Source organism: Cantharellus anzutake (genome assembly GCF_015039405.1).
Source record: "Cantharellus anzutake strain C23 chromosome Unknown EI90scaffold_10, whole genome shotgun sequence".
Taxonomy (NCBI): domain Eukaryota; kingdom Fungi; phylum Basidiomycota; class Agaricomycetes; order Cantharellales; family Hydnaceae; genus Cantharellus; species Cantharellus anzutake.
The window spans coordinates 896197-923782 of NW_024066960.1; the positions used below are offsets into that span (position 1 = coordinate 896197).

At 48.7% G+C, this 27586-nt stretch overlaps 9 protein-coding genes across 9 annotated transcripts; 4 read left to right on the forward strand and 5 right to left on the reverse strand.

Moving 5' to 3' along the window:
• Positions 1-861: 861 nt before the first annotated feature.
• On the forward strand, positions 862-1496 carry EI90DRAFT_2968735 (uncharacterized protein; the record flags this gene model as incomplete). Its single annotated transcript, XM_039055629.1, has 2 exons — positions 862-916; positions 977-1496. Exon 2 carries the CDS (start codon positions 1119-1121, stop codon positions 1494-1496), a length of 378 nt encoding a protein of 125 aa, XP_038919667.1. The 5' UTR covers positions 862-916; positions 977-1118.
• Positions 1497-3544: 2048 nt separating this feature from the next.
• On the reverse strand, positions 3545-4883 carry EI90DRAFT_3152406 (uncharacterized protein; the record flags this gene model as incomplete). Its single annotated transcript, XM_039065787.1, has 5 exons — positions 3545-4172; positions 4256-4336; positions 4391-4470; positions 4526-4561; positions 4624-4883. 5 exons carry the CDS (start codon positions 4881-4883, stop codon positions 4039-4041), a joined length of 591 nt encoding a protein of 196 aa, XP_038919668.1. The 3' UTR covers positions 3545-4038.
• Positions 4884-5612: 729 nt separating this feature from the next.
• On the reverse strand, positions 5613-7510 carry EI90DRAFT_3152407 (uncharacterized protein). The gene is made up of 3 exons (XM_039065788.1): positions 7397-7510; positions 6538-7333; positions 5613-6486 (listed from the first exon to the last, which is right to left on the reverse strand). Exons 2-3 carry the CDS (start codon positions 7251-7253, stop codon positions 5775-5777), a joined length of 1428 nt encoding a protein of 475 aa, XP_038919669.1. The 5' UTR covers positions 7254-7333; positions 7397-7510; the 3' UTR covers positions 5613-5774.
• Positions 7511-9531: 2021 nt separating this feature from the next.
• On the forward strand, positions 9532-10222 carry EI90DRAFT_3119350 (Cupredoxin; the record flags this gene model as incomplete). Its single annotated transcript, XM_039063205.1, has 4 exons — positions 9532-9606; positions 9665-9712; positions 9790-9844; positions 9924-10222. 4 exons carry the CDS (start codon positions 9532-9534, stop codon positions 10220-10222), a joined length of 477 nt encoding a protein of 158 aa, XP_038919670.1.
• Positions 10223-11394: 1172 nt separating this feature from the next.
• On the forward strand, positions 11395-13406 carry EI90DRAFT_3144624 (FAD-binding domain-containing protein; the record flags this gene model as incomplete). The annotated part of the gene is made up of 10 exons (XM_039065170.1): positions 11395-11598; positions 11666-11701; positions 11768-11996; positions 12062-12195; positions 12266-12283; positions 12339-12389; positions 12464-12750; positions 12783-12897; positions 12968-13341; positions 13394-13406. The coding sequence occupies 10 exons, from the start codon at positions 11395-11397 to the stop codon at positions 13404-13406; spliced, it is 1461 nt and encodes a 486-aa protein (XP_038919671.1).
• Positions 13407-16158: 2752 nt separating this feature from the next.
• On the reverse strand, positions 16159-17253 carry EI90DRAFT_3144622 (Cupredoxin; the record flags this gene model as incomplete). Its single annotated transcript, XM_039065168.1, has 4 exons — positions 16159-16892; positions 16955-17009; positions 17073-17120; positions 17179-17253. The coding sequence occupies 4 exons, from the start codon at positions 17251-17253 to the stop codon at positions 16159-16161; spliced, it is 912 nt and encodes a 303-aa protein (XP_038919672.1).
• Positions 17254-19657: 2404 nt separating this feature from the next.
• On the reverse strand, positions 19658-21609 carry EI90DRAFT_3144623 (FAD dependent oxidoreductase; the record flags this gene model as incomplete). The annotated part of the gene is made up of 9 exons (XM_039065169.1): positions 19658-20035; positions 20095-20167; positions 20229-20515; positions 20580-20630; positions 20683-20700; positions 20759-20892; positions 20948-21176; positions 21237-21272; positions 21331-21609. The coding sequence occupies 9 exons, from the start codon at positions 21607-21609 to the stop codon at positions 19658-19660; spliced, it is 1485 nt and encodes a 494-aa protein (XP_038919673.1).
• Positions 21610-21902: 293 nt separating this feature from the next.
• EI90DRAFT_3044521 (uncharacterized protein) lies at positions 21903-22729 on the forward strand. Its single transcript, XM_039059341.1, has 3 exons — positions 21903-22034; positions 22191-22194; positions 22481-22729. Exons 1-3 carry the CDS (start codon positions 22028-22030, stop codon positions 22626-22628), a joined length of 159 nt encoding a protein of 52 aa, XP_038919674.1. The 5' UTR covers positions 21903-22027; the 3' UTR covers positions 22629-22729.
• A 2354-nt stretch (positions 22730-25083) lies between these two features.
• On the reverse strand, positions 25084-25894 carry EI90DRAFT_99380 (uncharacterized protein). The gene is made up of 3 exons (XM_039068314.1): positions 25783-25894; positions 25485-25698; positions 25084-25426 (listed from the first exon to the last, which is right to left on the reverse strand). The coding sequence occupies exons 2-3, from the start codon at positions 25670-25672 to the stop codon at positions 25165-25167; spliced, it is 450 nt and encodes a 149-aa protein (XP_038919675.1). The 5' UTR covers positions 25673-25698; positions 25783-25894; the 3' UTR covers positions 25084-25164.
• Positions 25895-27586: the final 1692 nt, after the last annotated feature.

Sequence of the window (27586 nt, forward strand, 5' to 3'; positions counted from 1 at the left end):
CTCAACTGTTTCGTGGGTTTGGCTTCCGCAGTTCTCGGGCGGATTGAATCGCGGTTGAGAATACACCAAAATTGTAGCGTTCCCGGCACCCTAATCCACTGTAGTATTGGTGAAGATGATAATACGAAGAGGAAAAAGAAAAAAGAGGAAGAGAACCGCGGTACTCGGGATTCCCATGTAGTCCCCTACCATGGTACTAACCAAGCGGTACCCCACTTAACTTCGCAGATCGAACGGGATGCGGTGCTTTCAGAGTCCTATGACCACGGATACACCTACCTGCGGCGTAAGCACCCAAAAGCAAAAGAGCTAAATGCGTCAGAGCTTGCAGTACTTCGACTATTTCTCGACTGACACTCATAATGTGCGTCCTAGCGGTTGTACACAATGGCTCTAGCCCGACATCTGAGTCAGCCTGCAGCACCAGCTATTCGTCACAACCGAATCGCTCACCTAAGAAACAAGACCAACTAGCGAGATCCCTTGCTTTGCCTCTCAACAAACTAGTCTCTGGGTACCGAATAGACCCTAGGGGCGTTCCACTCTTGTAGGCTAGTGGTGAGGCAGGCAAATGACCTTGCCACCAGTGGGTGGTATAACTTTGCCGACGGATCAATCGGGGTAATGGTTTCTTGATGGTTTCGAATCAGTACCTGTCCCGAGAGTACTGTATCCGTCCCATATGTGCAAGTCCAATACGGGAAACAAATCGTCCGTTGTGCCCTTGCCATTCGTCCAACAATTCACACACCAAGAAATCTCCTCGCTTCGTTCCGAAAGGGGAAAAACAATGAACGTCAGTTGGCACCCTGACCGTCGTGCCTGACCTCGATGGACACAAAATTGAGCTGCACTTACCCGAAAATGATGGTCGCCGTCAATATCTCTTTGACACGGAACTCCTTAGTACGAGTTTGTGAGTTGAATGCTTGCATTGTCATATTCAACAAGCTCAGGGCCTATCCCTCTTATTTAGATGACTACATCTCCTTTTTCTGTGAGTGTCGTGTTGCAGAACAACATCTGGTGAAGCAAATTCTGGATCGTTGGTGTGGCATCGGTGAAATGTGGTGGCCATTCCTCCAAACTTCAGGTCTACGACCAGCGTTCTCGTTTCCATGACGTGTTTCAATAAAGTTATTTATCACCCCGAGACGAGCTCTGTGGATGTCCCGACACGCGTCATTTGGGATGATCTGTACGCGGCTCTTGAGCCTTATCATGTCAATGTCGTTGGCGGACGTGTATCTGGAATTGGCGCAACTGGGTTAACGCTCGGTGGGAATACGACACGTTGTTTAGACTGTGGATACCTAACCGATCCGTCTGTTGTTGTGAGGGATATTCATGGGTTAACGGTGTATTCTGTCGCCGCATTCGAGCACATTCCACCGAGTGGAAGAGTCATCGAGGTCACGGATTATACGTTCTCTGATCTTTTCTTCGGCTTAAAGGATGAGTTACTATACTGCATTCCCATCGAGGCGTTGGTCTGACTTCGGGGTGGTTACAATAATTTCATGAGACTCTTCTGGTTTCGCCCCAACATCAGTCTCATGATTAACATTCTCCACAAGGAATTTTTACTTTGACGACCTATCCTCGAGGCCAAATTTGGGCGCCTATCTTGCTGACTCAGCTTGTGCAAGGGATTCCTTGTATTGATACAAACCGCCGCCACAGGGTCAATCCTTTACTCCGGAACAGGCTCGCAGACGCCATAGTCGATTCTCATACCGATCCTAATGCCAACGTTCTCCCTGTGTCCAATAAATATGCAGGCAGAACACAGGCCGCCACTGTGCTCGTATTCTACAATGAACCTACTACACCTTTGAACATTCCGAGTATTGTCACGACGAGGAGCTTCCTGGATCTCGTCTTGAGCGTCCCGAGTCACGGAGGAGCTGGTATCTGGCGGGTTATTCTGTTTTCAACATGATTGAACTGAGCCGATCTAGTGGAACTTTCATGGGGGTATCTTTAGCAGAGCTGTCATCTACTGCCACGCACATTTGGGACTGCTCGTTTCGTATGACATTGAACCATTCCGAACGAGCATCCCAAATCACACTATTCCGAGTGCATTCCCACACGACACTTTCCCTTGAACATTTACATTTCTTGGACATCTCCCGGCTTCGACTGGGCCCAGATATAAGGAAACAAACAAACTGCGGCGAATACCGCTGCTGCAGCCAGGGCTGAAGGACAGGACATTTGACTCATTGACTCAGTACTCAAATGATCGTCGCGCTGACACGCCATTGAAGCTGTACGGGAATAATATTATGTCCCTTTTAACGTTATGGGCAGCACAGGCAGGTAAGTCGTTCCTGAAGCTCCAATAACATACGTTATGGTGTACTGAGGGCTGTTCTGGTCTTCTGGCAGGTTCGGAATTTAGTGATATTAACCGTATCAGGAATTGGAGGCAAGAACATTCCGTTAATTTCTTCCATGGGTGTCAATGGTTGATATAAGTGGGATGTGGACGCATGGGGGCCTTGAGATTAATCTTTGCTGCGCGTGAGTGTATGGAGTGATGCCAGTACAATGCTGCCACTATTTAGCCACAGACTTTCAAGGGGGGAGGGGAGCTCAGATTGGTGACCAAGCGACGAGAATTTTATGGGCGGTTCCTGGCTTTCCTGCATGCAATAGCTCCTCTGGGCCCCGGCCCAATTGCAACATAGGGACAGCTCCAGAACTGAGTAATAAGAGAGGCGAAGAAAAGTAATGCCAAAGAAATCTGCTGCTCGACAAAAAATACCAGGGGAACAAAAACTCATGCACTCGTTATACTCAGCGCGTGCCTGCGTAAACACCTGGGCTGGTGTCTAAACAGATGCCTCTGATCTGAAGATTTCAATATAGGAATTTTGTAGGAGTGTGATTCTCCAGATCGACCAGGCATTCTTAGCGTGAAGCTCTGGACACCGCAGAGATGGATGTTGAGCACCTAGGCACGCGTGCCCCTATCTGAGGACTCAGAAGCACGGCGTCAGTGGGAGAGCATGCGAGCAGCGATTCAAATTAGGCAGAACTGCAAGAGAAGAGGGGCTGTGTTCGACCGTTTCTGGAGGGTGATCCTAAACCGGCGCGGTCAGACTCGTACTCGATTGCCGTCGCTGGTGGACGCGCGCTTGCGCATATGCAACTTGATTAAGTTGCTTTTGAACTGAAACTCGCATGGGCGGTCGCAACTACACAAAGACGAAGGTTTCGCACAGCGTGAAGTGCCAGTGGTAAGATCATGATTCCACCAATAAGTACGAAGCGTCATGAACAAATCTACACAACTGCCCAAGAGAATACTTCGCTCTATGATTAACTTTAAGAAGTGCTTTTCGAGAGATCCTTGCCCGGTATAAGGGAGCTTATGTAACAAAGAGATCGCTATCCTATCAGCTAGGGGTCTGGGGGTGGATATATCTGTCTCTTTGTTACACAAGCTCGCTTATACCCGGCAACGGGAAGTTAATGTTGCGGTGACGTGGAAGTTCAATTTCGCTTGCACGGCTTCTTCCGTGAGGGGGGCGTAACCGTCACCATCGAGGGTTGGAGAGGGGCGGGGACGTTTGGCAGTTTGTCCATCGAGTTCCATAGGGTGCAGGGGCCATGGCGTAAGTTATGGAGGAGGCGGAGCTGAGCCTCTCCCGTTACAATGGCCGGAAGGGTGGCGATCCTTGGCCCGATCGCGCCCTATGGGCGCGTCGCATGATGGACAGATAAAATGGCCCCACCGGGGGGCGAAAGATTCAAGTCATGCCATCAACCTAGGGTAATGCACCTTGCTTTCCTCGATCGTGCTGATGATTGGTTCATCCGATCGATGTTCGCCGTACACCCAGTAGAAAGCCCTTATCTCGCTATGCTCTTCGCGAGTTGGCTGGCTTCTTGCAATGTACGAGATTGCATCGTTCTTGAGATGTACCTGCTGGAGATGCCTCCAATCGTGTTCCTTCGACGATGACGTTGATCTCGATTTATGGAAATCGCCAGAGCATAATGGGCATGGCCGGCGATCGTTTGAGCTTATTCCCGTAGCCTTGTATCTCTCTTAACACCATAGGCATATAGCGCTCGAGGAATGGAAGGTAGGTCAGAGAAATCTGCGGAAGGACCGTTCAGCCTGTTGTCTGGAGGGTTGACGAACTGGAAGCTCGCGTCTGAACGCCCATAGGAGCTTACTGGGGTCCCTTGGGTCCCTTGGGCTAATGGAATGGGCCGGGCACGGAGCATGACGGCTCACACCAAGGATCTGGCTCTCCCTCAGTGTCACAGTCTTCCAGGTACTCTGGTTGTATACTTTGCATCGGACTGGGACTGCTGCCTAAGAGGGAGAGAACATTGGCAATGATCTGTGACTGTCATCCCAAGAGCCTACTTTCGTTTTGTTCCATCAACATCGCGCGTGAGGAGAATACATGAGAGTCCCCTACGTTATCATATAGTGCATCCGGTCGTCTGGTAACAAGGCAAATTAGCAAACAGCGCTGTGCGGATGGAGTTTCCTGCGTACGTTATATTGGTGTAGAAGTCCCAAAGAATAGGCGGACTAATGAAGTTGTAACACACTTAAGAGCTGGCTACGACGAACAAGGACAGCTTCCGGCTTACTATTCTGACTGCTCTGGGATGATAATATCTTCATATTTTGGGAGAAGAAACATTGGGAGACCGTGTGTCGTATCCAAAATTGACTCAGCGGGCCATCGTTTTCGAGCAATGAACTTACTCTCGTACGTGTCGGGCGATGGAGGAACGGTGGGGTTGGCCATACTGAGGTCTTGCCCTTCTAACAAAAGGCTCCCAAAGCATGCATCTTGAATGGAGTAAGGGGCTGATGACTTTAAGATCCTCTGGGCGGGTCTCCTCATCGGGGATTGTCAGCCCGGAGTCGGAGATGTGGCCAGCTTTGAGATATCAAAGTCCCTCCACTTTACATTCCCCTCCGAGCCTTCGCTTCGCCTTTGCCTAATTATTTATGACCAATTTTCTTTGGCTGCCTTGTGTATAGGACCAAGGGTCGTTTGGTGATGGGGTATTTGGAGTGGACGGTGTCGAGGCAAAGGCCCACAGGGCCTTGACATGCCCCTTCTTTGGTTTGTCTCCCTCACCTCAATGATGCTCACATTCCACCTACCTTTTTTCTCTATATGAAACACAGCCCCGTGAGCGTGTCCGGGATTTCAATATCTTCGAACAGTAAAAAGTTTCCTTGCCCGATTCAACAGCTCCCAAGCCATAGACATCCAGGACATTTTTTCCCGATTTACCATGGATGCAGCAGGCGAATTTCTCTTCGGCAGCACAACTTTCAACACACTTGACCTTCCCCTTGTGTGCCATTCCGAGTTTCTAGCTGGTTGTGAGCTTTAGAAAAGCTCACAACGTTGTATTTAGAAACTTTTGAACAATATTTGTGATCAATCAGTGTCAGCGATATCCTGGGTTTATCCAAGAGTGTTTGTGAGCGATGTCCCTGTTGACTCTTCTTGGGCTGTCTCGTATCCATGTTATATCCGAGCGGGGGTAACTGGTTGTATTCGATGTGGAATACTTCAATATCCAGCGTCGGATACTTCCAGGATTCCATGGGGATTCTGGTAATATCCAAGCTTGGATACTTTGCCTCAAAACGGAGTGAATGCCCCGAGGGTGCTGATGACAGTCATCGTGACATGGCATGTCGGCCAGTACATACGAGCCGTTCTCGAGCAAAGCTACAAATCGCAACCTACTACGAACAACCATCAGAACGAATGGATTTACGCCTCAGACCCATAGAGCCTTTGATATCTCATGTGCAGGGGTTCAACAGTTTGAACATTCCCCTTCACATTCTCTATTCTCTGCGGTGCTAACGAAGCCGGATACGAATCGTCTATGTAACGGGCATCCCATTGGGCAGGATCTCGAACAAGCTCTATCCGAACGTTCTTTCTTTCCTTGGAGTTCATCAGAATCTTCGCGATCTTTTCCCAAACAGGATATGAGTGGAGTGATTCACGCCAATCAAATGTCCACACGATTCGAACAAAGGATAGAAGTGGAAGGGCCGTGTTGCTGTTTGAAAGGATGTCTAGAAAGGTATCGAGAGTGAAGAGGTTGGCCGATAGCATTTCAATCATCACAAGCGAGGTCCCGTTATATAGTAATCTCTCCATCACCTTTGCGGGGCACGTCGACATATCGATGCGGATCGTCTTCAAACTTGGGAATGTCGTCAGGCTCGGATGAAGAGTGAGAATCCGACTGCTTATAAACGGGAATGCCTTGGTTGGCCTGAAGGGACTGAGGCACAGATGTTGTAATTGAGGAGCATTCACCAATTGGAAGAACCCATGGGACGCATTGAGTGCGACTTGAGCCGAGATTAGGGATGGAATGATGATACGTTTTTCCCGTGGTGTTTGAGTGGTGATATCAAAATCCCAGCCGCTCCAAAAGCCCTCAACATGCAAGTCGACCACAAGATGCCTGAGCCGGGGCATAAGGGAAAGCACCCGACGGAATTGCCCCACTACATACCCATTCTGGAAGCTACAAGTCAGAGTACGCACAGAAGCAAAGGTCGAACTCCCCCCCAAAGTCTTGTTATCCTTATCGAACCACCAAGTCTCTAAACCGAGGTCTTCGAGGGAACAACCCGGGTTGTGGTCGTCAAAAATTGGGAAATACGTTCCATCACGATGAAGCCCGACTGCCGCGATCACAAGGGTTTTTAGGGCCTTCAACTTCCCAGGGAGGGGGAAGAAGGGAAGAGGAGAATAAGCTCGGTACACAAGGGTAGAGCACCGGGGAAGGATGGGATAAAGAAGCTTTTGCAATGTTTCCACACCAATTGTCAGGCGAAACGGGTCGGAGTCAACCAAGACGAGATGCACGTTCACGTTTCTTGAACGCCGAATGAATACAGACATCGCTTCCAGATACGTCTCCACCAGGGTTTCTTGACCCCGATTATGCGCATATCCTATCACGTTCCAAAATAAAGGATCACACAAGATGGCGCCTCGAACCAGCGCGCACACGCCTGTGATCAAGGTGAGATAGCGTATACGCTCATTCCACAGATCACTCAATGAATCCAGGGCCATCTTCATCATAGCTGGTAAGACATCCGGGAGGCCATATAGGAAGATCTCGGAAATGATTTCAGGGGGAAGTTTGTAAAGAGGCTGATGGTCGTTGTGGTCGGAACGATCACGATGCAGCGCTACTTGGTTTCTTGTCCTCACTGGCATGCTAGAAGCGAGAGCAAGGCAGGTACTTGAGGAGTATAGTCGACACTGTGAGGCAGGGATACAAACACACTCCCCAGTCACTAACCAATGTTTAGTTAGCGGCGGTGATGGGGGATCTATACTAATAGAGGCTGGTAACCTGCCTAATGGGGGAGTAGGATGTGCGAAAAGTAAGGTAAACGGGAGTCAAGCGGGGCTAAACGCCCAAGTTAGAAAGTAGACGGTGGTTCACAGCGGCGGGTACGCAACTATATATTGTTACGAAGTCAGGTTTTGCCTACCACGCGACCAACTACGGGTCACGTGTCTATGGACTATACAGGCCGTTGGAGTTCAGCGCTACTGGCACGAGCGGTTCAACGATGCTGCTCGATCTCGGTAAGTGACCTTGTGTCGTGCAACGTGCCCTTCCAGACAGATGGTCTTGCCTTAGGCCAGGCAATAGCTACTCCCGTTGCGAGATACTTAGTTCTTCATTCCTGGCATGGCAGCACAACCGCCCGTACCGTCCCTTGTTAGCTGCTCCACAGTGGCATCGTGAACCTGGAAATCATGTCTAAAACGTTTATTTGCTGAAGGTGCTGGAGAAATGGTAAGTAACAGTTGTGCTACCAGCGGATGCGTCCCTCGTTGCTGACATTTTTCATGTCCATTTATTCAGACGCAACTGATACGCAGTGAAACAGCCCGATATGATATCGGCAGCGTTCATCGCTTACCTCGCTCTCTTCCGACATCGTCACTCCCACCAGCCCATGTAGAGACGATGAAAACTGCCTCATGTTGGCAGCATTCATCTCACGTTTTCTCACTCCAACATGGCGCCACCCACCTGCCTCCTGGCACGCTTCCGTTCCCAAGTTGTCATTTCTCACGTTAGCCTCGTTCCAATTCCCGAAAACAAAACAAAAGAATCAGAATTTGAGGAGAAATGAAACTCTCTAGTACTGTACTCACACGACCAACAACCGGTTCCCACGGCCTCCGGCAATTGCCGGAGGCACCCAATCAATTCAGTTGTGTTGATTTTTAATTCAATCCAAGACCTTCGTGTGACGCGTGACCGGTTGTTGGTCGTGTTAGTACAGTATGTGCGGTCAGTACTGGTTGTAAGAACGCCCGAAGTGACCACCTCCCATCGCGGGGCTTGTTGAAACAAAACATCAATGTGAATTTGCGAAGGAATAAGAACCGCGAATAAGTAATCGTAATTCAGTGAACCCGTCAATTTGAAAGAAATGATTACAACAGGAGATCTTGTGATCATGATCATCCAAAAAATACATCGAGCGTTTTCCGCTGGCTTGCTGTCATGAGCTGTGTGGGGCTGTCAAAGCCTTAGATAGGAATCGCACGTGCGTGTCAGGTGAGTTGAATTTGATTACTGAATTGACTGAACTCCGAGTTTCTAGCTGGACAAACTCTACGTTAAGTAGAAGCTGGGGATCAGATGTGCGAAAATAATCAACTCAAGGACCGTGCGTCGTTTTGCCAACGATCAAAACCCACCCAACAAGTTGTTTGCACCTGCAGGATGTTACACGTTCAAAGCTGGGGCTATTGCTATTCGGCGTAGAAACCCCATTCGTGCTATGTATGTAATGATCGGAACGGTGTTCTCACAGATCTGCTTGTTCGTAGCTTTCATCAAGTTGCCAAGCCATTTGATTTTTGATACGTAAATGTCACAATACGGGGTCGTCACCAGCCAGCCCCAATTGACGTAAACGATCCGAATTGGTATTCTAGCTTTTTCCCAGCGCCAATCCCCAAACCCTCACGTATGGAAACACTCGTTGCCCTCACCGTTCTCCAAGCGATACCACTCACTCGGTCCCTGTGATTAGACTCCCAAACGTTTAACTTCTTTTTCCAAGTTGCTGTCAAAAACTCTAAAATACTTTGACGGTCACCTGAAAGATCGTCGTGCCTGATGACATAGGCGGTGCTAGAGCTGCCAACTTGTTGTTGGGTTACAGTATTCCAATAGAGGTTGGTCATCTGCCTAAGGGTTATGTACAGATGGAATCAGATGAAATTCAGCCAGTAAGTCAGTACTGTGCCTCAGGTGTCCTTACATATCACGGCTGCTGCCCCGTGTACTCATCGGTCCCTGATGTGCAACAAGCGCCAGTGCCGTTATTCCTTGCAATAGCACGTGCTGTCAGGATGTGGGGGCAGGCTATAAATGGCGGGCTTTTCTTGGGGGTCCCTTGAACTCATACGTTACCCTCTCACTTTTGCACACACAACCCCCCCTCACAAAATTCGGAACACAATGAAACTCTTTCTCTATGCATTCGCGGGGCTGGCCATTCTGAGTTCGGCACTCGCTAAACCGAAGACGCATATTGTAAGAGAACAGTCGTGGAGTAATCATCTGTGCATTGCTGAACTACCTCATTCTCAAGGTCAATGTCGGGCCTAACAGTACACTTGCATACAATCCCCCTTACATTGTGCGTATCAAGTCATAGCGCTGCTATCGCCGTCACAATGTTTTACTTTTGTTCCTGACGTCCCTCACCCACGGCAGTCCGCTCACAAAGGGGATGTGGTGAAATTTATATTCCATCCAAAGAACCATACAGGTGCGATTTTTTCCTGCCTTGGATTTTTTGGGCTGAAGAGTTTTTTCGTTTTGTTTTTTTTTTTGGTTTGATCACCTAGCGAGCCAATCCTCATTCGAGTACCCGTGTAAGAAGCTCAGGCATGGGTTCGACTCGGGCTTTGAGCCCATAAAGCCCTCGTATCCCGAGCCGAAGACAGTCTTGTACCACGTCAAAACGAAAGACCCATTGTGGTTCTTCTGTCGCCAGACGGTTCCCGTATCGCACTGTGGGAAGGGGATGGTCTTTGCCATCAATCCACCAAAGCACGGACATCATACTTTTGCCGCATTCAAGGCCAGGGCTATCTCTCAGTACGGAGGCAAGAGGGACATGATTGATAGTGAAGATGCGGAATGATGATGATGATGCATGGAGTGAATGGTTTCGCTCTACTGCGACCTATTCGATGGGAGATTGATGTACTTTTGCGAGTCTTTGGTTCTCACGTTTGTCTGTTTCGTTCCGTGGACTGTTGATAAGGGGCATGGACAGTTGTTTCGTCTCCGGCTCTGTGAATGTTCATGCTCGACTTCCGAATTGATTTTACAATTATTATATACGTCATGCTTTGCTTTGATGGAATATCCACCTACTGAAATATCGCGACAACACACTTAAAAGCTGGGGTGAGTTATGATCGAAGCAGTCCGAATAATATAGGTTGCCTCGCCTTTTCTCGCTCCCTTATTGTTATTGGCTTGCCTCACATTTTCCCGCACTTTCTGATCGCCTCGTTCGCAACTTGTGGCTTGACGTCGTGCTGACGTCGCGTCGGAAGCAAATTTCTCCTTCAGCTCGCCTCCGTCTGCCAAGCCTGTGAACGACCACTTCAGTCGCCTACCTTGGCAGTACGGTTTTTTACCTGCCCACCACGTACTAGTTCATAGGAGCTGAACAGTTCTAGCGTCCATTTCGGCGCCCTGGCCGAGCATTGGCGACCAAGTACTTAGTGAACGGATCAACTTTGCCGACAAGTCAATCGAGCCCAAGTTGTATTCAGTACCATGTCCCGGGAGTATTATACTTCCAAACCAGTCATTCCATCATACGTAGGAGTTCAAATATGGAAAACAACCCGTGCGTTGTAGCCCCGAATACGGCCTTACTTATCGGCAGTCCTTCCCCTTGCCTTCCGGTCAAATATTCACACACACACCAGAAGGAATCACCCTCGCTTCGTTCTAAGGAATGAACTTTATCCCATCCACATGCCCCAGTTGGGAACCCTGTCCGTCCGTGCCTGACCTCGATGAACGCATAATTGACTTGCGTTTCAAACCCCGGGAAAAATGATGACCATCATTTTAATCACGTACGGGGCCCGAAGCAGTAGGGCAGGAATGCGGATAAAAAGGCAAAAACTCAGTCATCTGAGATGCTTCTGGATTTTCATCAAGGTCCACGCCTCTCGATTCCTTATTTGAACAGGCTGACAGATGATGCGGCGCGTACTTGACACCGTCGTTGGTATTTTTCTACTCTTCCCGAGTGTTTTGGCCTTTACACCGCTGCCAGCGGTTGATATAGCCATGGTTGCACGGCGAGGAGGTGCTGCCGTTGCCACAAACGACTCCACATGCCTAGCTATTCAGCAAGCTATCTCGAATGCTTCTTCCGTCTATTACCCCTCGGATCCTCACTATTCTCAAGATATCTGGCATTTCATGTCTTCAAGCGTGCAGTACCCAAAGTGCACCGTTGAACCAGGAACTGTTGATGATGTGTCGAAAATTGTGAGTTGAATGGCTGCCATTTGTAACCGTTCAACGAGCTCATGAGGGGTCTTATCCCTTTGTCTAGATGAAAATCCTGGCCAAGTCTACTTCTCCTTTTGCTGTGAGTTGTCGGCTTGCAGAATAACAGGTGAAAGAAGCAAATTCTGAATCGTTGGTTGTGGCATAGGTGAAATGCGGTGGCCATGCTTCCAACCAAGGCTTCAGCTCTACGACTGGCGTTCTTATTGCCATGACTCGTTTCAACAAAGTTATCTACCACCCCAAGACGAGCACCGCAGATATCCCGACAGGTGTCATTTGGGATGATGTGTACGCGGCTCTAGAGCCTCATGGTGTCAATGTCGTTGGCGGACGTGTGTCTGGAATTGGCGCGACTGGAGTAACCCTTGGTGGAGGTAAGACACTGCAATGATTGTTCCAGATTGTGTCGACACCTGACTGATCCGTCTGTCGCTGAGAGGGTATTCATGGTTGACGAACCTCCATGGGTTAACGGTGGATTCTGTCACCGCATTCGAGCTCGTTCTACCAAGTGGAAAAGTCGTCGAAGTCACGAATCATAATAAGTTCCGTGATCTCTTCTTTGGCTTAAAGGTGAGTTACTCTTCAGTATACTGCTTGTCATCAAAAAACATACCTACTGAGGCGTTGGGGTTGACTTCAGGGTGGTTACAATAATTTTGTGAGACTTTTCTGGTTCCGCCCGACAGTCTCATAATCAACTTGATCCTCCACAGGGGATTGTAACAAGATTCACTTTGAAGACCTATCCTCAAGGTCAAATTTGGGCGCGTACTTTCTTGCCTCAACTTGCGCAAAAGCATATTCCTTGTATTGATACAAAACCCACCGCTTTATACAGGCAGGCTTAATCCTTTACTCCGGGTCACAGTGGAGCAAGCTCGCAGACGCAATCGTTGACTTCCAACATTCAAATACCGATCCCAATGCCAACGTTCTCCCCGTGTTCAACCAGTATGCAAGCGGGACACAGGTTACGACTGTGCTCGTATTCTACAACAAGCCTACTGCCCCACCTGGACTGTTCGACAGATTTTTGAACATTCCGAGTATTTCTCAGAATGTCACAACGAGGAACTTTCTTGATTTCGTCCTGAGTGTCCCGAGTCATACAGCGGCCGGTTTCCGGTGGGTTTATATTTTATATATTTTTATTTCAGTTATTTACGTGATCGAGCTAAACCCATTTCATGTAACTCTAGTGGAGCTTTCATGGGGGTATCTTTAGCAAGATTGTCGCCCAGTATTCTAAAGACCATCCTTGCAGAAATTCCAGTTAGGTCCCAAGCTCGCAGGGTCACAACGAATCCTAAAAGATAAATAAATTGATGTTATTTTATATCAGACTTGGAGTGCCTACAACCAAGCGAACTCTGGACTGCTCGTTTCGTACGACATTGAGCCATTCCTAACTAGCATCCCAAAGCACGCTACTCCGAGTGCATTCCCACACGACAAATTCGCTTCCCCCTTGAACATTTACTTTGCTTGGACATCTCCCGACTCCGACGATGCCCAGATACGAGGAATCAAGCAAACTGCGGCGAATATCGCTGCCGCCGCCAAGGCTGAAGGACAAGACATTGACTCGTTAACTTTATACCCGAATAATTGTCTTGCTGACACGCCGTTGGAGAAGATGTATGGGAATAATGTACAGAGGTTGAAGAAGATCAAGGAGAAGTATGACCCTCTTAATGTTATGGGTCGTACAGGCGGGTAAGTCCTGTTGCTTTAAGGTGCGATGATACACTGACTGGTCGTCTCGCAGGTTCAAATTTTAGTGATACTCACCGTATCAGAAATCTCGGAGGCAAGAACTATTACGTTATTCAATTACCTGCTTTCTTTTTGCGTTGAATCAATGAACACGCATCCTAATATCGGTTGGCGTGGCCGGCAATACACCGTAGTAGGGCACATTACATGTTATTGCGCCAAATTATCACGCGAGAGTCTGGTTATGGATCTTTGTTGTGCGTGAGTGCACGGGGTGACGTTATGGTGTATAACAGTGTAGCCGCAGGGTCCTTTGAGAGTTTGAGGCTGAGGTGCGATCATCCAGAAGGTTGCCTCCAATGGGGGGGAAGCTCAAATTGAGGATCAAGCGGAAGAAGCTCCTTACTTCCGGATTCGTGGGGGTCTTCAGAGTGCCGATGAGTATGCGTCCAGGCAGCTCCAAAGAAGCCTGCCATTTATAGGCTACTCGCATCCTGAACCGCACATGTTATCGCGGAAACGCGGTGCACATACTGACGTAGGCGGCCGGGGGGTCGCACGCACAATGTTAACCGCCAGTCACAAACGGAAAACTGGAGTCAGGCAGCCGAGATGAGGACACCTAGCCTCGTGCCCGTGTCGATCCCGGTTGCCCCGATCACTGGGTCTCAAGTGGCACCGGGGCGACGAGCACAACAGGAAAGCACATCTATGACATTTCAGTGAACTCTTCCCATGCAGAATTATGGAAGCCTAGAGAAAATACCTAATCACTGCCGCCAGTAATAGAGGCCGTCCCTGGTCCATAAGACTTATCTGACAGAGATTTTCCGAGTCAAGTGGATTCAGCCATTGAGGTCCAATCACACGGATCAAGGCAGTAGTAGAACGGTGGCAAGCGTTCCCGAGTCCGTGGGGAGAGAACACTATCCAGAGGTTACGTCAGTACAGTGATGAAGTGTTCTCCGGATACTGACGACACTACACCATGAGCAGAGAATCAGGACCGTCCCAAAATGCATGTATACAAAATCTTCATCCAGTAGCGGCCCAATCTGCGTGCTCGACTGACAATAGCCTCAGGGATCATGGAAAAGTGGCCGCACAATAAGGAACCAATTAACAGCGGTGGAATAACACTCTAGATTAGCAAGTAATCCAAGGGGTCTCTAATTCCTCGCAAAGGGATACGAGCCCAGAATGTGGTTGGCGAGAATTATCGAATCATCATTCGCCACACTTGAGCTGTATCGTGTGCCCGTTACTAAGACGTTTGCCGGGGGCCCCATTATTGCAGAATCATAAAGTTTATGATTAGCCAGAAACGGTCGAACACAGCACCCTTGCTCTTCCTTGGCGGTGTGCCTCTGACCATTGAGAGAGGGGCTAGGAACTCAATATTTTCGCAGCGCCGGGAACGTGAAAACAACCGAGTCCCCCAGGTCGGGTTGGATGACTGATCCGGAGATTCGATACTGCTAAGTCTACAGGACTCTAGAGCCGTCGATTGTTGGGGTTCGACGGGCACCCAGTAGGAGCTTAGGCCCTACGGCTATCATGGGTTTAAGGTGGCGTGGTTGTAACTTCTTTTTCCTTCATTCTTCTTCGCTTTGACATCCCGCTTTGACTCGGGTCCGACTACTCTTTGGCCTGGCGCACTACGCGCTGGTGCCCTATCTTTTTCTATAAAACTTTCGCCTTTTCGCATTATCATCCCCCTCAGTTCACTCTAACGTGAAGCTGAGGTGAGATCGATACTTCGACTAGTTGTTATGATTCTTACTAATAACTCATGTACGATAGTTATTTCGCGATTAGGTATTATAACATTTATAGTCCACTCTAACGTGAAGCTGAGTTATTTCGCGATTAGCATACATATTCTAAGATCGATTTAGATATTCAGCGGAGGCGTTAGTTTGGGCAGGCGCCTGGTATAGCGAGTGCATGAGTTTCTGCGCTCTTCGTCAATCACCGGTGCGGCCCTTGTTCAATTGAGTGAAAGGTGCCAATCGCAAAGGATGTTTTCTTCTTGCCCCTCTTACCGGGGTAACTCTACCCCTACTGGGAGCCTGATGAACTGTTCGCATGGCTGCAAGTGGGCCAAGAAATAGAACCACCATGCAGAGAAGCCATTGCATGGGAGTTGCTCACAAATGCTCCGTTGCGACGGAGCCCTTTCTTGCCGTTTGGCCATCCTAATATCAAACCTCACCCAATTAGATGATCTCAAACGATTCCAATGACCCTTGAACTGTGTGCAAGAGAATCGACTCTAAAAATCCCGGCAGCTAATTTCTGATATAATCGCACACGCCGACATGTCACTTAGTGCAGTCAAGGCCCCAGCACGTAAGCATGCATGACATGAAATGTGCAATACAGTAGTGTACTTATTCCCGGCACGCGTCCATGGCCTACATAGTAGATAACCGATAATACTGTGATCTGCGTACCCAATAAAGAAGGGGATGGGATTATGTAATGCTACTGAAGGGATAGTTAGACCCAAACGGACAAGCCGAGACATCCGGTGTCAACGAGTCCGGATCAAACCTCATTCAATCGTGATTGAGCTCCCCTGCCAAGTCGGGAGCCGAATGACGGATCCCGAGAGAGCAAACATGACGTAACTGTGAATCAATTCGAAAACTAAAGTATGAAATTCGCAGCCCGGAGACGAAACAACTGTCCATGTCCTTTACAAACGTGAGAACCATGACCTCCAGTACATCACATTCTCCCAATCTCCCATCGTATGGGTCGCAGCAGAGCGAAGGACATCTAATCATTCACTCTCTTCACCCCTGATTATAATCATTCCTCCTCTTCACCATCAATCATGTCCTCCCGCTTCCTTCCTCCAGTCGCGAGAGCCTTCGCCTTGAATGCAGCAAAAGTATTTCCGCGGCTCGGAGGATTGATCGCAAACACCATCCCCTTCCCACAGTGTGACACAGGAACCTTCTGGCGGCAGTAGAACCACAGAGGCTTGTCGGTCTTGGGCATGATGAAGGAGGCTCGGCGGAAATGACCATTAGCGACAGGCTGGAATCCGCTGTCGAATCCGGCACGAGTGTGACCGTCGGGCGAGATTTGAGGCGAACAAGGTTCATCGAAGGAAGACTGAGTGGCCGTATGGTTCTTCGCCACAAAGGTGAAACGGATCTCTTCACCAGTTTTTGCGTGGATAAAAGGCGGGGTGTAGGTAAGTTGACCGCCTTGGCCCACGATAACATCGTGGACCTTCACCCTTCGAGGTTCGGTATCATCCCGTTTACCACCAGCTGTAGCAAGTGCCTTCTTCCTGAAGGCATCAAAGGTATGGGGTCCCTTCTTGGGAGGATTGATCGCAAACACCATCCCTTTGCTGCAGTGACCGGTCTGTCGGCAGTAGAACCACAATGGGTCTTTCGTTCGGACTTTGAACGTGACGATCTTGTGCACGGGATGGATGGGGTCCACGGGCTGGAAGCCTGAGTCAAACCCAATGTTACGTCCATGCGAGTCCTTGAGTTTCGAACATGGGGAGTCGAATGAAGATTGGGTCGCTAGGCGATCAAACAAAACTCTTCAGGCGACATCCAAGCATAGAAAACGGCGCAAATCGCACCTGTATGGTTCTTCGGATTGAATACAAATTTCACCTCATCCCCTTTGTTCGCGTGCTGTAGTGGAGACGTCAGGAAAAGTGAAACATTGTAGCAAAGCTATGACTTGATGATACGGACAATGAAAGGGGGATCGTATACAAGTTGACCGCCAGGCCCGACGTTGACCTTGAAGAATGAGGTAGTCAGCAAAAGCACAGATCACTCTACGACCTCGTCGCCTTACAATGTGTGTCTTCTTTTTCGCGAGTGCCGAACTGAAAACAGCCAGGCCCGTCAATGCGTAAAGAAAGAACTTCATTATGCTTCTGGTATTCGCGTTGGGTTTGTGCGAAGTGAAGATGGGTGTAGGATCCAGGAAAGCTCCAAAGAAGCCCCACCATTTATAGGGTAACCCACATACTGACTGCACGGGATAATCGAATAACCAGTGCTCATAAGGAACCGAGGAATACACGGGCATCCCGAATGCCAGTCAGAAAGCGGAGGGGCGGAGCCACGCGGCCGAGAGGAGGCATCCCCTCTGCTTTGTATTCGTGTCGATCTCAATGCCTTCCGGGGTGGCTGGCACCGCAAGGAGGCCTATCTGTGACAGGTCAATAAATTCTTCCATGAGGAATAACGGCAACTGTAACAATCGAAGCTTTCCCCTAATGGCAGTCAACGCTCGTTTCGCGTGAGTTGTGGCGGCGTTACATAACTCCCGTGGCTGAATTTCCGAGTCGGCCGGGGCGCACAATTCGGGCACTTGGCTGTTCCACCAACTCTAGCACAGCCTAGTGTGTCATCAGACACGGGAACGTTTCACTCACGATCTTTCTTTCAGATGACCGTCGGTAATCTCCCAAAGTTGAATGCTGCAACTCGGACTATGTAAGGGAGCGTGGAAATTACGAAAAAAAATCAAACCGACGACTGAATGTGCATTGCACATATGTCTGATGAGAGCTGTACTTCTCCAGAGCGTTGCCGAGAAGAACATGCAAGCAAGACCAACTCGCTCTCGAGCAGCACCTTTGAGGCTTCGAATCAGATAGGGATTCTTCGCCGAATAGCTGGATCCCCTGAGCGTATATGGGGTCTCAGGGTAACTTATCAGCACAAGCATCAGCACCCCAGCGGGAACAAACTCAGGTCTTGATCTTTTGGCCAATCACAGCAAGGCGACGCATAGTCCTATGATGAGCTTATCTTCCAACTCACTGTCCATCCTGCTGAGTTGATCGACCACTCATCTCTCCATGCGTTGAATATGGAGTATGTATCGCATTTGATAATCCCCGAATTTCCGTAACTGTCACAGGCTGTGAATCACAGCCACACGAGGCGTGCAACTTCCGCCCATGTCTAGGCCACCTCATTATTAAACCCGTTGCAGGCTTGATGGACTTGACGATGCTGCTCATCCGGCTCTCTTTGTATTGTAGTGACCAGTGATTGGTCTCATTTGTTTAAGATTAGGACGCAGGGCTGCAATCGCTCGTCGACTTTCAACATGAATGGAGAATTAAGGGCAAGGGCCAATGCAGGCTGAACAAGCTGTCCTAATGCGTATATACAAAAGCTTAACCTAGTACCTTGTAGTCAAGGCCCTACTCATCCCTCGTTATGTGTGTGCTCGACGGACACAGTCGTACAAATCGTAACACCTCGTGATGGCATAAAATAGCGCCCCGGACTATCATAAATCCATTTTCATTGAATCATCATTCACCACACTCAGGCCGTATCATGTGCTCGCTCTTAGGTTCACCGTCTCGCCAGCGGCGCCCGGGGAGCCACACCCCTCAGGAGAATTATAAGAAATCTGGATGGCCGAACACAGCCCGTCTGTTCTTACAAGTCTAACGCGTGCGCTAGAACTGCTGCCTGATTGGGATCGCTGCCCGCCTGACTCCCCCATTCCTAAGAGAGGGGCACGCGTGCTTAGGTGCCCAACATCCATCTCTGCAGTGCCGGGAGCTTTCACACCGAGAGCGATAGAGTCGGCTACGTCGACCCGGATTATCAGACTCCTACGGAATTAATCTTCGGATTAGAGCTATTGGTTTAGATACTGGCGCAGGTGTTTGTGCAGGTATGCGCTGGATACAACGAGCGCACGAGTTTCTTGGTTCCACCAGCCAATTATTCTTTGTCGAGTAGAAGATTCCAATGGCAGGTGGTCATCTTCTCTTCACGACGAACTGCCTGTATGCTGCAATTGGGCTGGGAAATAGACACCAGAGAAGCCACCGCATGGGATTGCCCATAAAATCCTCGCTTGTAAGTACCTTCTTCCGCTTGGTCCTCAATTTCAGCCCCCCGTTGGAGGCAATCTTCTGGATGATCGCACCTCAGCTTCGAACTCCCACATTCAAGATAATTTACTCAAAGGTCCATGCGGCTAATTAGTAGCCACATTATACACCATAGCGTCACCCTGTGCACTCACGCACAGCAAGATTAATAACCAATATATCAGCTCAAGGCTCTCGCGCGTAACTTTGGCGCATGACATGCATGTGCCATAGTGTATTGCCGGCTCCACAGCCAGCCGGTATTGGGGTGTGTGTTCATTGATGCAACGCGAAAAGAAAGCAGGTACATAATCAACGCAATGTTCTTGCCTCCGATTTCTGATTCAGTGAATATTACTAAAATTTGAACCTGCGAGAAGACCAGAGCAACCTTTAGTGCATCATAGCACGTTAAAGCAACAGGACTCACCCGCCTGTACGACCCATAACATTGAGAGGGTCATACTCCTCCTTGATGCTCTTCAACCTCTGTACATTATTCCCGTACATCTTCTCCAACGGAGTGTCAGCAAGACAATAATTTGGGTATAAAGTTAACGAGTCAATGTCTTGTCCTTCGGCCTTGGCGGCGGCAGCGATATTCGCCGCAGTTTGCTCGATTCCCTGCATCTGGGCACCGTCGGAGTCAGGAGATGTCCAAGCAAAGTAGATGTTCATGGGGGAAGCGAATTTGTCGTGTGGGAATGCACTCGGAGTAGCGTGCTTTGGGATGCTAGTTAGGAATGGCTCCATGTCGTACGAAACGAACACTCCAGAATTCGCTCCATTGTAGGCACTCCAAGTCTGATATAAAAATAACATCAATTTTTTGGGATTTGTGTGGCCCACGGGCTGGGACCTACTGGAATTTCTGCAAGGATTGTCTTTAGAATACCGGGCGAGAATTCTGCTAAAGATACCCCCTTGAAAGCTCCACTAGAGTTCATGCAATGGATTTGGCTCGATCACATAAATGACTGAAAACAAAATAACCCACCGGAAACCGGCCTCTGCGTTACTCGGGATACTCAGAATGAAATCCCGAAAGCTCCTCGTTGTGACATTTTGAGAAATACTCGGAACGTTCAAAAATTTGTCGAACAGTCCAGGTGGAGCAGTAGGCTTATTGTAGAATACGAGCACAGCCGCGACTTGTGTTCCGTTTGGATACTGATTGAACGAGGGGAGAACGTTGGCGTTGGGATCGGTATTTGAATTTTGGAAGTCAACCGTTGCGTCTGCGAGCTTGTCCCAGTGTGACCCGGAGTAAAGAATTAACCCTGCCTGTAGCGGTGATTGTATCAATACAAGCAATGCGTTGTACAAGTTAAGTGAAGGAGATACGCGCCCAAATTTGGCCTTGAGGATAGGTCGTCAAAGTAAATTTCGTCACAATCCCCTGTGGAGAGTGTTGATTATGAGACTGCCGGGCGAAACCAGAAAAGTCTCACAAAATTATTGAAACCACCCTGAAGTCAACCCCAACGCCTCAGTGGGTATGTTCTCGAGGACAAGCAGTATACTCACCTTTAAGGCAAAGAAAAGATCACGGAACTTATTATCATTCGTGACTTCGACGACTTCCCCACTAGGTAGGACGAGTTCGAATGCGGTGACAGAATCCACCGTCAACCCATAGAGGTTTGTCAACCATGAATACCCTCTCAGCGACAGACGGATCAGTTAGATGCCGACAGTCTGAATAATGTGTCTTACCTCCACCAAGCGTTACTCCAGTCGCGCCAACTCCAGACACACGTCCGCCAACGACATTGACACCATGAGGCTCAAGAGCTGCGTACACATCATCCCAAATGACGCCTGTCGGGATATCCGCGGTGCTCGTCTCGGGGTGGTAGATAACTTTGTTAAAACGAGTCATGGCAATAAGAACGCCAGTCGTAGAGCTGAAGCCCTGGTTGGAAGCATGGCCACCACATTTCACCTATGCCACATCAACGATCCAAAACTTGCTCCACCTGTTGTTCTGCAACCCGACACTCACAGCAAAAGGAGAAGTAGAGTTGGCCAGGATTTTCATCTAGACAAAGGATAGGCCCTGAGTTCGTTGAACATTACAATGCAAGCATTCAACTCACAATTTTCGACACATCTTGAACAGTCCCTGGTTCAACGGTGCACTTCGGGTACTGAATGCTCGAATTCATGAAATGCCAGATATCTTGAGAATATTGAGGATCTGAGGGGTAATAGACGGAAGAAGCACTTGAGATAGCTTGCTGAATAGCGAGGCATGTGGAGTCGTTTGTGGCAACACCTCGTGCACCAATGGCTAGATCAACCGCTGGCAGTGGTGTAAAGGCCAAAACACTCGGGAGGAGTAGAAAAACAACGACGGTGTCAAGTGCGCGCCGCATCTGTCAGGAGAGGCGTGGAAGATGAAAATGCGTCTCAGATAACTTGGACTTTGCCATTGCCATTTATCCACATCCCAGTCCTACTGCTTCGGGCCCCGTACATTAAGATGTTAGAAATATGATGGCCATCATTTTCGCGCAAGCAACTCAATTCTGCATTCATCGAGGTTGACGACGGAGAGGGTTCCGACTGAAGCATGTTAATTCCATGGAACGAAGGGAGGTGATTCCTTTTGGTGTGTGAATATTTGAACGAAAGGCATGGGCATGCCGATAAGTATTCGGCGCCACAACGCACGGGCTATTTCCCATATTGAACTTCTACATATGGGATGACTGGTAGTGCTCCTGGGACAAGTACTGATTGAAAACCAATACAAGTGTATTATTACGTAGCACTGGGCGGACGAGGGGAAAGATGATCTCTGCATAACAATATAAGTAGATCAAGTAATAACAAGATATCAAACGTAAGTGATAAAGAGATGCAATATTGCGATTGCGCAAATAAGCAGAATGTAGCAGCGTAAAGAAATAGTTGAACATGTATAATATCAATAACTGATATGAGCATGACGTACGTTCTTATGGTTTGTCAAAAGGCTTGACTTTACAAGTTATGACTATCCGGCCGCTCCCACAACCTTCTTGATCTTCCCCTTGTGTAAATCAATTTTCCCTGCTAAATCTTCTGGGGCATTGCACTCTTGCTAACACCGCAGCAACGGGATGGCATTCACGACCAATCCCCCCAAGAGGGGACCTCATACTTTCGATGCTTTCAAGAAGAAGGCGCTTGCTACGGCTGGGGGGTAAAACGGGATGATACCGAACTTGAAATGTCCAGGAAAGCCATCTATGTGGCCACGAGTAAGGACGACACTCCGCCTTTTGTGCACGCGGAGCCTGGTGATGAGATCCATTTCACCTTTGTGGCGAAGAATCATACGGTCACTCGGTCTTCTTTTGAAGAACTTTGTTTTCCTCTAATCTCGCCCGACAGCCACACCATGGCATAGAGGCTGGTGACCTGCCTAGGCCTGACACCAGATTCCGACTCGTCGCTGTCGGTGCTGCCTTCATCATGGGCACGACCGAGCTTTGTGGTTCTATTCGTTCGGCGCACGTGCTATTGTATTACCACATGTTTCATCACATGGTCACATTCCTTTCAAGTACTTCGGACTTGTCCGCGTCCGTCCATTCAATTCAATTTCTTTTCCTCATGGTTGAGGTTTGTCACTTATATCATTCTCTTATTAAAATGGTAGCGATTTACGCTAGCGTGTTACGCTCAGTCAATCGTTGTTGAACTAATAGAATTAAAACTAGTTACCTAGCGTGTTACTTACGCTAGGATACATGAAAGTGCGTAAGTAAGTCACTAAGACAAAAGAACAAGCGGAGTCTCACAGTCAATCGTTGTTGAACTGAGGGAGACGAAAGAGAAAAATTGTTCACTGCTTTTATAAGCAGTCGCCTCAATGGCGCACTGACTTTGGTAGCAGGAATACCAAGAAAGGGAATACAGCGCCGCAAGCTCAACATCACGTTGTGAGTTGCGGGACGAGGAAGATCGGAGGTTGAGGGAATGCGGCGGACTTCGCAATTGAAGCAAAGTCTCGGCTATTACTTTTTATTCTATTTAATCAGATCCATGGCCGTTATTGTTTCAGGGGCTGTAGATTCCATGTCCAGTTTCTGGAATTATGTCGTACATAATTAGATTGTTGGGACATGAACTTGCATCCCCATTGCCCCATCCAACTTCCGAATATTTGGCAAGAAACAATGCAGCTGCTGGTCAAATCGAATTTCACCCTTCTCGATGGCCGCGCCACCCCCTCCCTTCATTCCACCTTCTTTCTCTTTATGGATCCAGAGCGTCAAAGGCGTCAATTGCCTGTTTCTATTTCGAATTATGTTTGGTCAAAACGGGTTGTTGTAGGCCCGTCCCCAAACGACTGGTGGCAGGAGGCAAGCTCAAGGACGAACGTAGATCCCCGCCCGCACACGAATTTATGCATCTGAATTTCCATGGTATTCATGACATCCCTTTTACCCCAGGTGATGGTTGACACTGCTATTCTTGGGCCACTATGCAATTGCCTTGACGCCATCTCGGCAAGTCGTGTCACTTTCTGCACCAAAGGTTGTCCTCATCTTGTTCAAATTTTAGTAATATTAAACGTGTCGGAGATAGAAGTGAGAACATTCGCACTAGCCGTTCTCCTTGGCCGTTTGTCTACTAATCTGAAGGGGTGAGTCTGCAGCAGTTGATAAGAGTCCAGCCCGACCCCGGGCCCGCAGACTCGACCGTTTGTCAGGGTGAAGGAGTTCTTCCCAGCACTTCCGGTTGGAACTACACGCCGTGCGTGCTGTGGTCTCAGGGTTCGGGGGCATGCTGTGGGTGCGGGGGGTTGGCGGACAACTCTTACTGTTGCAGTTCCGGTGCACAAGTTCGACTTGCACGAGTAGCGGAGCTGTGCTTGACTGTTTCGGACGGTTGCTGAAACCCCTACCTCATATGCCCGGAGTGCCACCGGAGACGCGGCGATCTCAGGGACAAGCACAACGATGCGGCCTTGAGTGTGGGAGCTGAGTGCCGTTATCGACGTCTTATGTCCTCCAGGACTTGCATGGAGTTAGAGGCCCTTTGGGAACATTTCCGACGATGGTGCGTTGGACTCGTTGCTCATCCGGAGCGCTGCTTCACCGGTGTCGGACGTCAATCGTGCCGCCACTTTGTCATGGTTCATACGACCATATCTCTCGAGCACGCAAAACGGGGTGTACGGCATCCTTAACTGCAAGCTCCTGGATTAAGCTTTTGCGTGTGTGCAGTCCGAGACGACCTGTTCAACCTGCATCAGGCTGAGTATCCCGCGGATTCTGTTGACGAACGATGTGACCAAATTTCAAATAAACGTGATCGGTGCCATGACAAGCATTCAGGTAGGTGCTTCTTTTGCGCGAGGCCACAGGACATCGCGCGTGTAATTGACGAGGATTCTGTTATACTGTCCCTTTTTTTTGCCCCCAGTCCACGTTCGTTGGAACCTTGTAATGATTGTAACTATCTTGTTGGCTGGCATCTAGCGCGTTCGTCGTCCATTGTTACAATGCATTTTCGCGTTGTTGGGGGCGCAATGAATCGATAGTGAGCCGATCACGCATAGAGCGTGGCTCGAAAAAAAGTGGTTGGAGTGTGGGGTGTGAGGATTGTGTGTTTGCACAGGTTCAGTCAGCAGTGGAGATGAAGCGTTGTGTGGATAGATATAGATGGTTTGAGTTCCGTACCCTGCCTTGGCTTCAATATTGTATATTTGCCCTACGGCGTCGTGTTGCCAATTGGTCTCAGTATTCCCGCGTCGCTGCTCTCGTTTGCGCGTGCACAGTTGCATTTTGACATCGGGTGCCTCTATTCACCCATTCATCCAATGAGCGTTAGTTACAATCAGGTAGTGTTAGGTACGTGGCAGCTAAACCCGGCGTACCTTTAATGGAGGTCTGAACGTACTACCGCGCTCTAGTTGCTGTGATATGAATGTAGGGTTAGGGTGTTGGTAGCAAAGGGACGAATGACTCGGACTTTGAGCTACAATCTTGCTTCGGAGTCTCTTGACACATCACGCGGGATATGGAGGATAATGAGGGCCAGATCTGAACTCGTGCATGCATGGAAAGCCTCGTAAGAATAATCGATCGGCTCAACAAAATGCATAGATGATTACTTAGGGGATGGAAATATATAGGTCGGAGAAATGCTCGCCCCGTATAGGAATGGCCCCGCCGTAATTGGCCCGCTAGCAAGACGCTGGGATATCAACACCGCGTAAACTGCACATTCAGGAAGGTAGGCTATTCGACTCAACTGAGTTGATAATCTCGTTAGAAATATCGGGGTGCTGCTTGAGAGCAAGCGATCTGCTGTTCTTCTCAGCAAGGTCTTGTTCGGTAGCACTGAGCCGGGATCTATATATTGTTTGTTTGTCATAGCGGCTGGAGTCCTGCCTAGAGCCGGGATACTCGAGCGTGAGCGGGAAAGATATTGTGACGGCATGTACGGTGTAAGTGTTTATATGACAGCTAGGGCCGAACAAATATCAGACAAGAGTAACAAAGAAATAAGACAGAGAGGAGTGGGCTGGGAAGTCGTTTAGGCCTGCTCACCCAACACAAGAGCTCTAGCGAGTATCGCCCTCCCCAGGGACACCAGCGCCGGGTGACGGATTCATTTTAAGCATTCTCCTGGCACAGCTCGATTGTCGATTGTGCAGCCCCTTTCGTCACTAGACCGCGTCGACTCTCCCTCCGCGACTCTCAATCCCTGTACATAATCGAACCGTGCTTTGAGTTTGCTTGGCTTGCCAACTTTCACCGGCGATCATTTGAAAACACATGAATGCGTATCTGATGGGATCATGCCATTCTCAGAGTGCGATGCTGGACAGCCATTGCTCAGCCAACACGAACGCGCAAATTTCAAATTTGAATTGAATTGGATTAGGCTTACACCTGACTTTGGCTCCAGGCAGGTGACCCGCCTACGGTTGCCGAGCAGGGCCAGGTCTAAGTTTGCATCCGACTCAAGCGCCGCGCGTCACGACCTCATCGCTACGCGTCTATACATAAGTCAATTTGCGTTTTAACGGCTCCAGCGCTGTTGCGGACATACTAGGCACCACACCAACACTTTTTCTCGCTTTTTCCGAGCGAAATTCATGCCTTACATACCTGCGCTTTGAACTCACCGCTACGCGTCTCTACAAAAGTTAACTGCGTTTTAAGCGACTCTGGCGCTGTTGTGGACATACTAGGCACCACACAATCACTTTTTTTCGGCTTCTCTTCTCTGGTTAAAATTTGGATATTCTTCGAGTCTCTTTGGTCCGCAAACCGCTGATTGATCAAGCTATGTGTCACATAGGTTATGTATTACATAGTTTTGTATGTATACTGGTAATATCCCTGACTACTATCACCCACTTACGGTTGCCCAGCAGGCCAGGTTGAACGTTAACGTTCGCATCATGATCACAAGTCACGTGATTTTCTTTTCTTTTTTTCTGTTGAGCTCACCGCTACGCGTGTTTACACTGCTACAAACACCACATCAGACTCGTACCCAATTGTTTTCACTCTGTGGATGTGCGCGCGACACTGCAATGTGGAAATGTAACTAAGTAGTTTTGTATTCAATGTAAAGTCACGTTCTGCATTCAATACAAAGAGTCACATGCTACTCCGCGCGGCAACACCTCACACATTAGCAGTGGCAGTTCACTTACGCATTTGCCAAATTCGACGCGATCCTCTCAGAAAACAATTCTGGAACACATGAGGTTCCCCATGCGAAAAGTGTCTGCACAAATTTTCGGAGTAGCATGTGACTCTTTGTATTGAAAGCAGAACGTGACTTTACATTGAATACAAAACTACTTAGTTGCATTTCCACATTGCAGTGTCGCGCGCACATCCACAGAGTGAAAACAATTGGGTACGAGTCTGATGTGGTGTTTGTAGCAGTGTAAACACGCGTAGCGGTGAGCTCAACAGAAAAAAAGAAAAGAAAATCACGTGACTTGTGATCATGATGCGAACGTTAACGTTCAACCTGGCCTGCTGGGCAACCGTAAGTGGGTGATAGTAGTCAGGGATATTACCAGTATACATACAAAACTATGTAATACATAACCTATGTGACACATAGCTTGATCAATCAGCGGTTTGCGGACCAAAGAGACTCGAAGAATATCCAAATTTTAACCAGAGAAGAGAAGCCGAAAAAAAGTGATTGTGTGGTGCCTAGTATGTCCACAACAGCGCCAGAGTCGCTTAAAACGCAGTTAACTTTTGTAGAGACGCGTAGCGGTGAGTTCAAAGCGCAGGTATGTAAGGCATGAATTTCGCTCGGAAAAAGCGAGAAAAAGTGTTGGTGTGGTGCCTAGTATGTCCGCAACAGCGCTGGAGCCGT

What these genes read in the sequence shown, in the direction of transcription:
- EI90DRAFT_99380 (XM_039068314.1), bottom strand. Translation starts at nt 25,672, where the DNA reads ATGCCGTCACAATATCTTTCCCGCTCACGCTCGAGTATCCCGGCTCTA. An exon ending in CTAACGAGATTATCAACTCA is followed by an intron (nt 25,427 to 25,484) that starts GTTGAGTCGAAT and finishes TTGATATCCCAG; the next exon opens with CGTCTTGCTAGCGGGCCAAT.
- EI90DRAFT_3152407 (XM_039065788.1), bottom strand. Translation starts at nt 7,253, where the DNA reads ATGCCAGTGAGGACAAGAAACCAAGTAGCGCTGCATCGTGATCGTTCC. An exon ending in ACTTGTAGCTTCCAGAATGG is followed by an intron (nt 6,487 to 6,537) that starts GTATGTAGTGGG and finishes GCCCCGGCTCAG; the next exon opens with GCATCTTGTGGTCGACTTGC.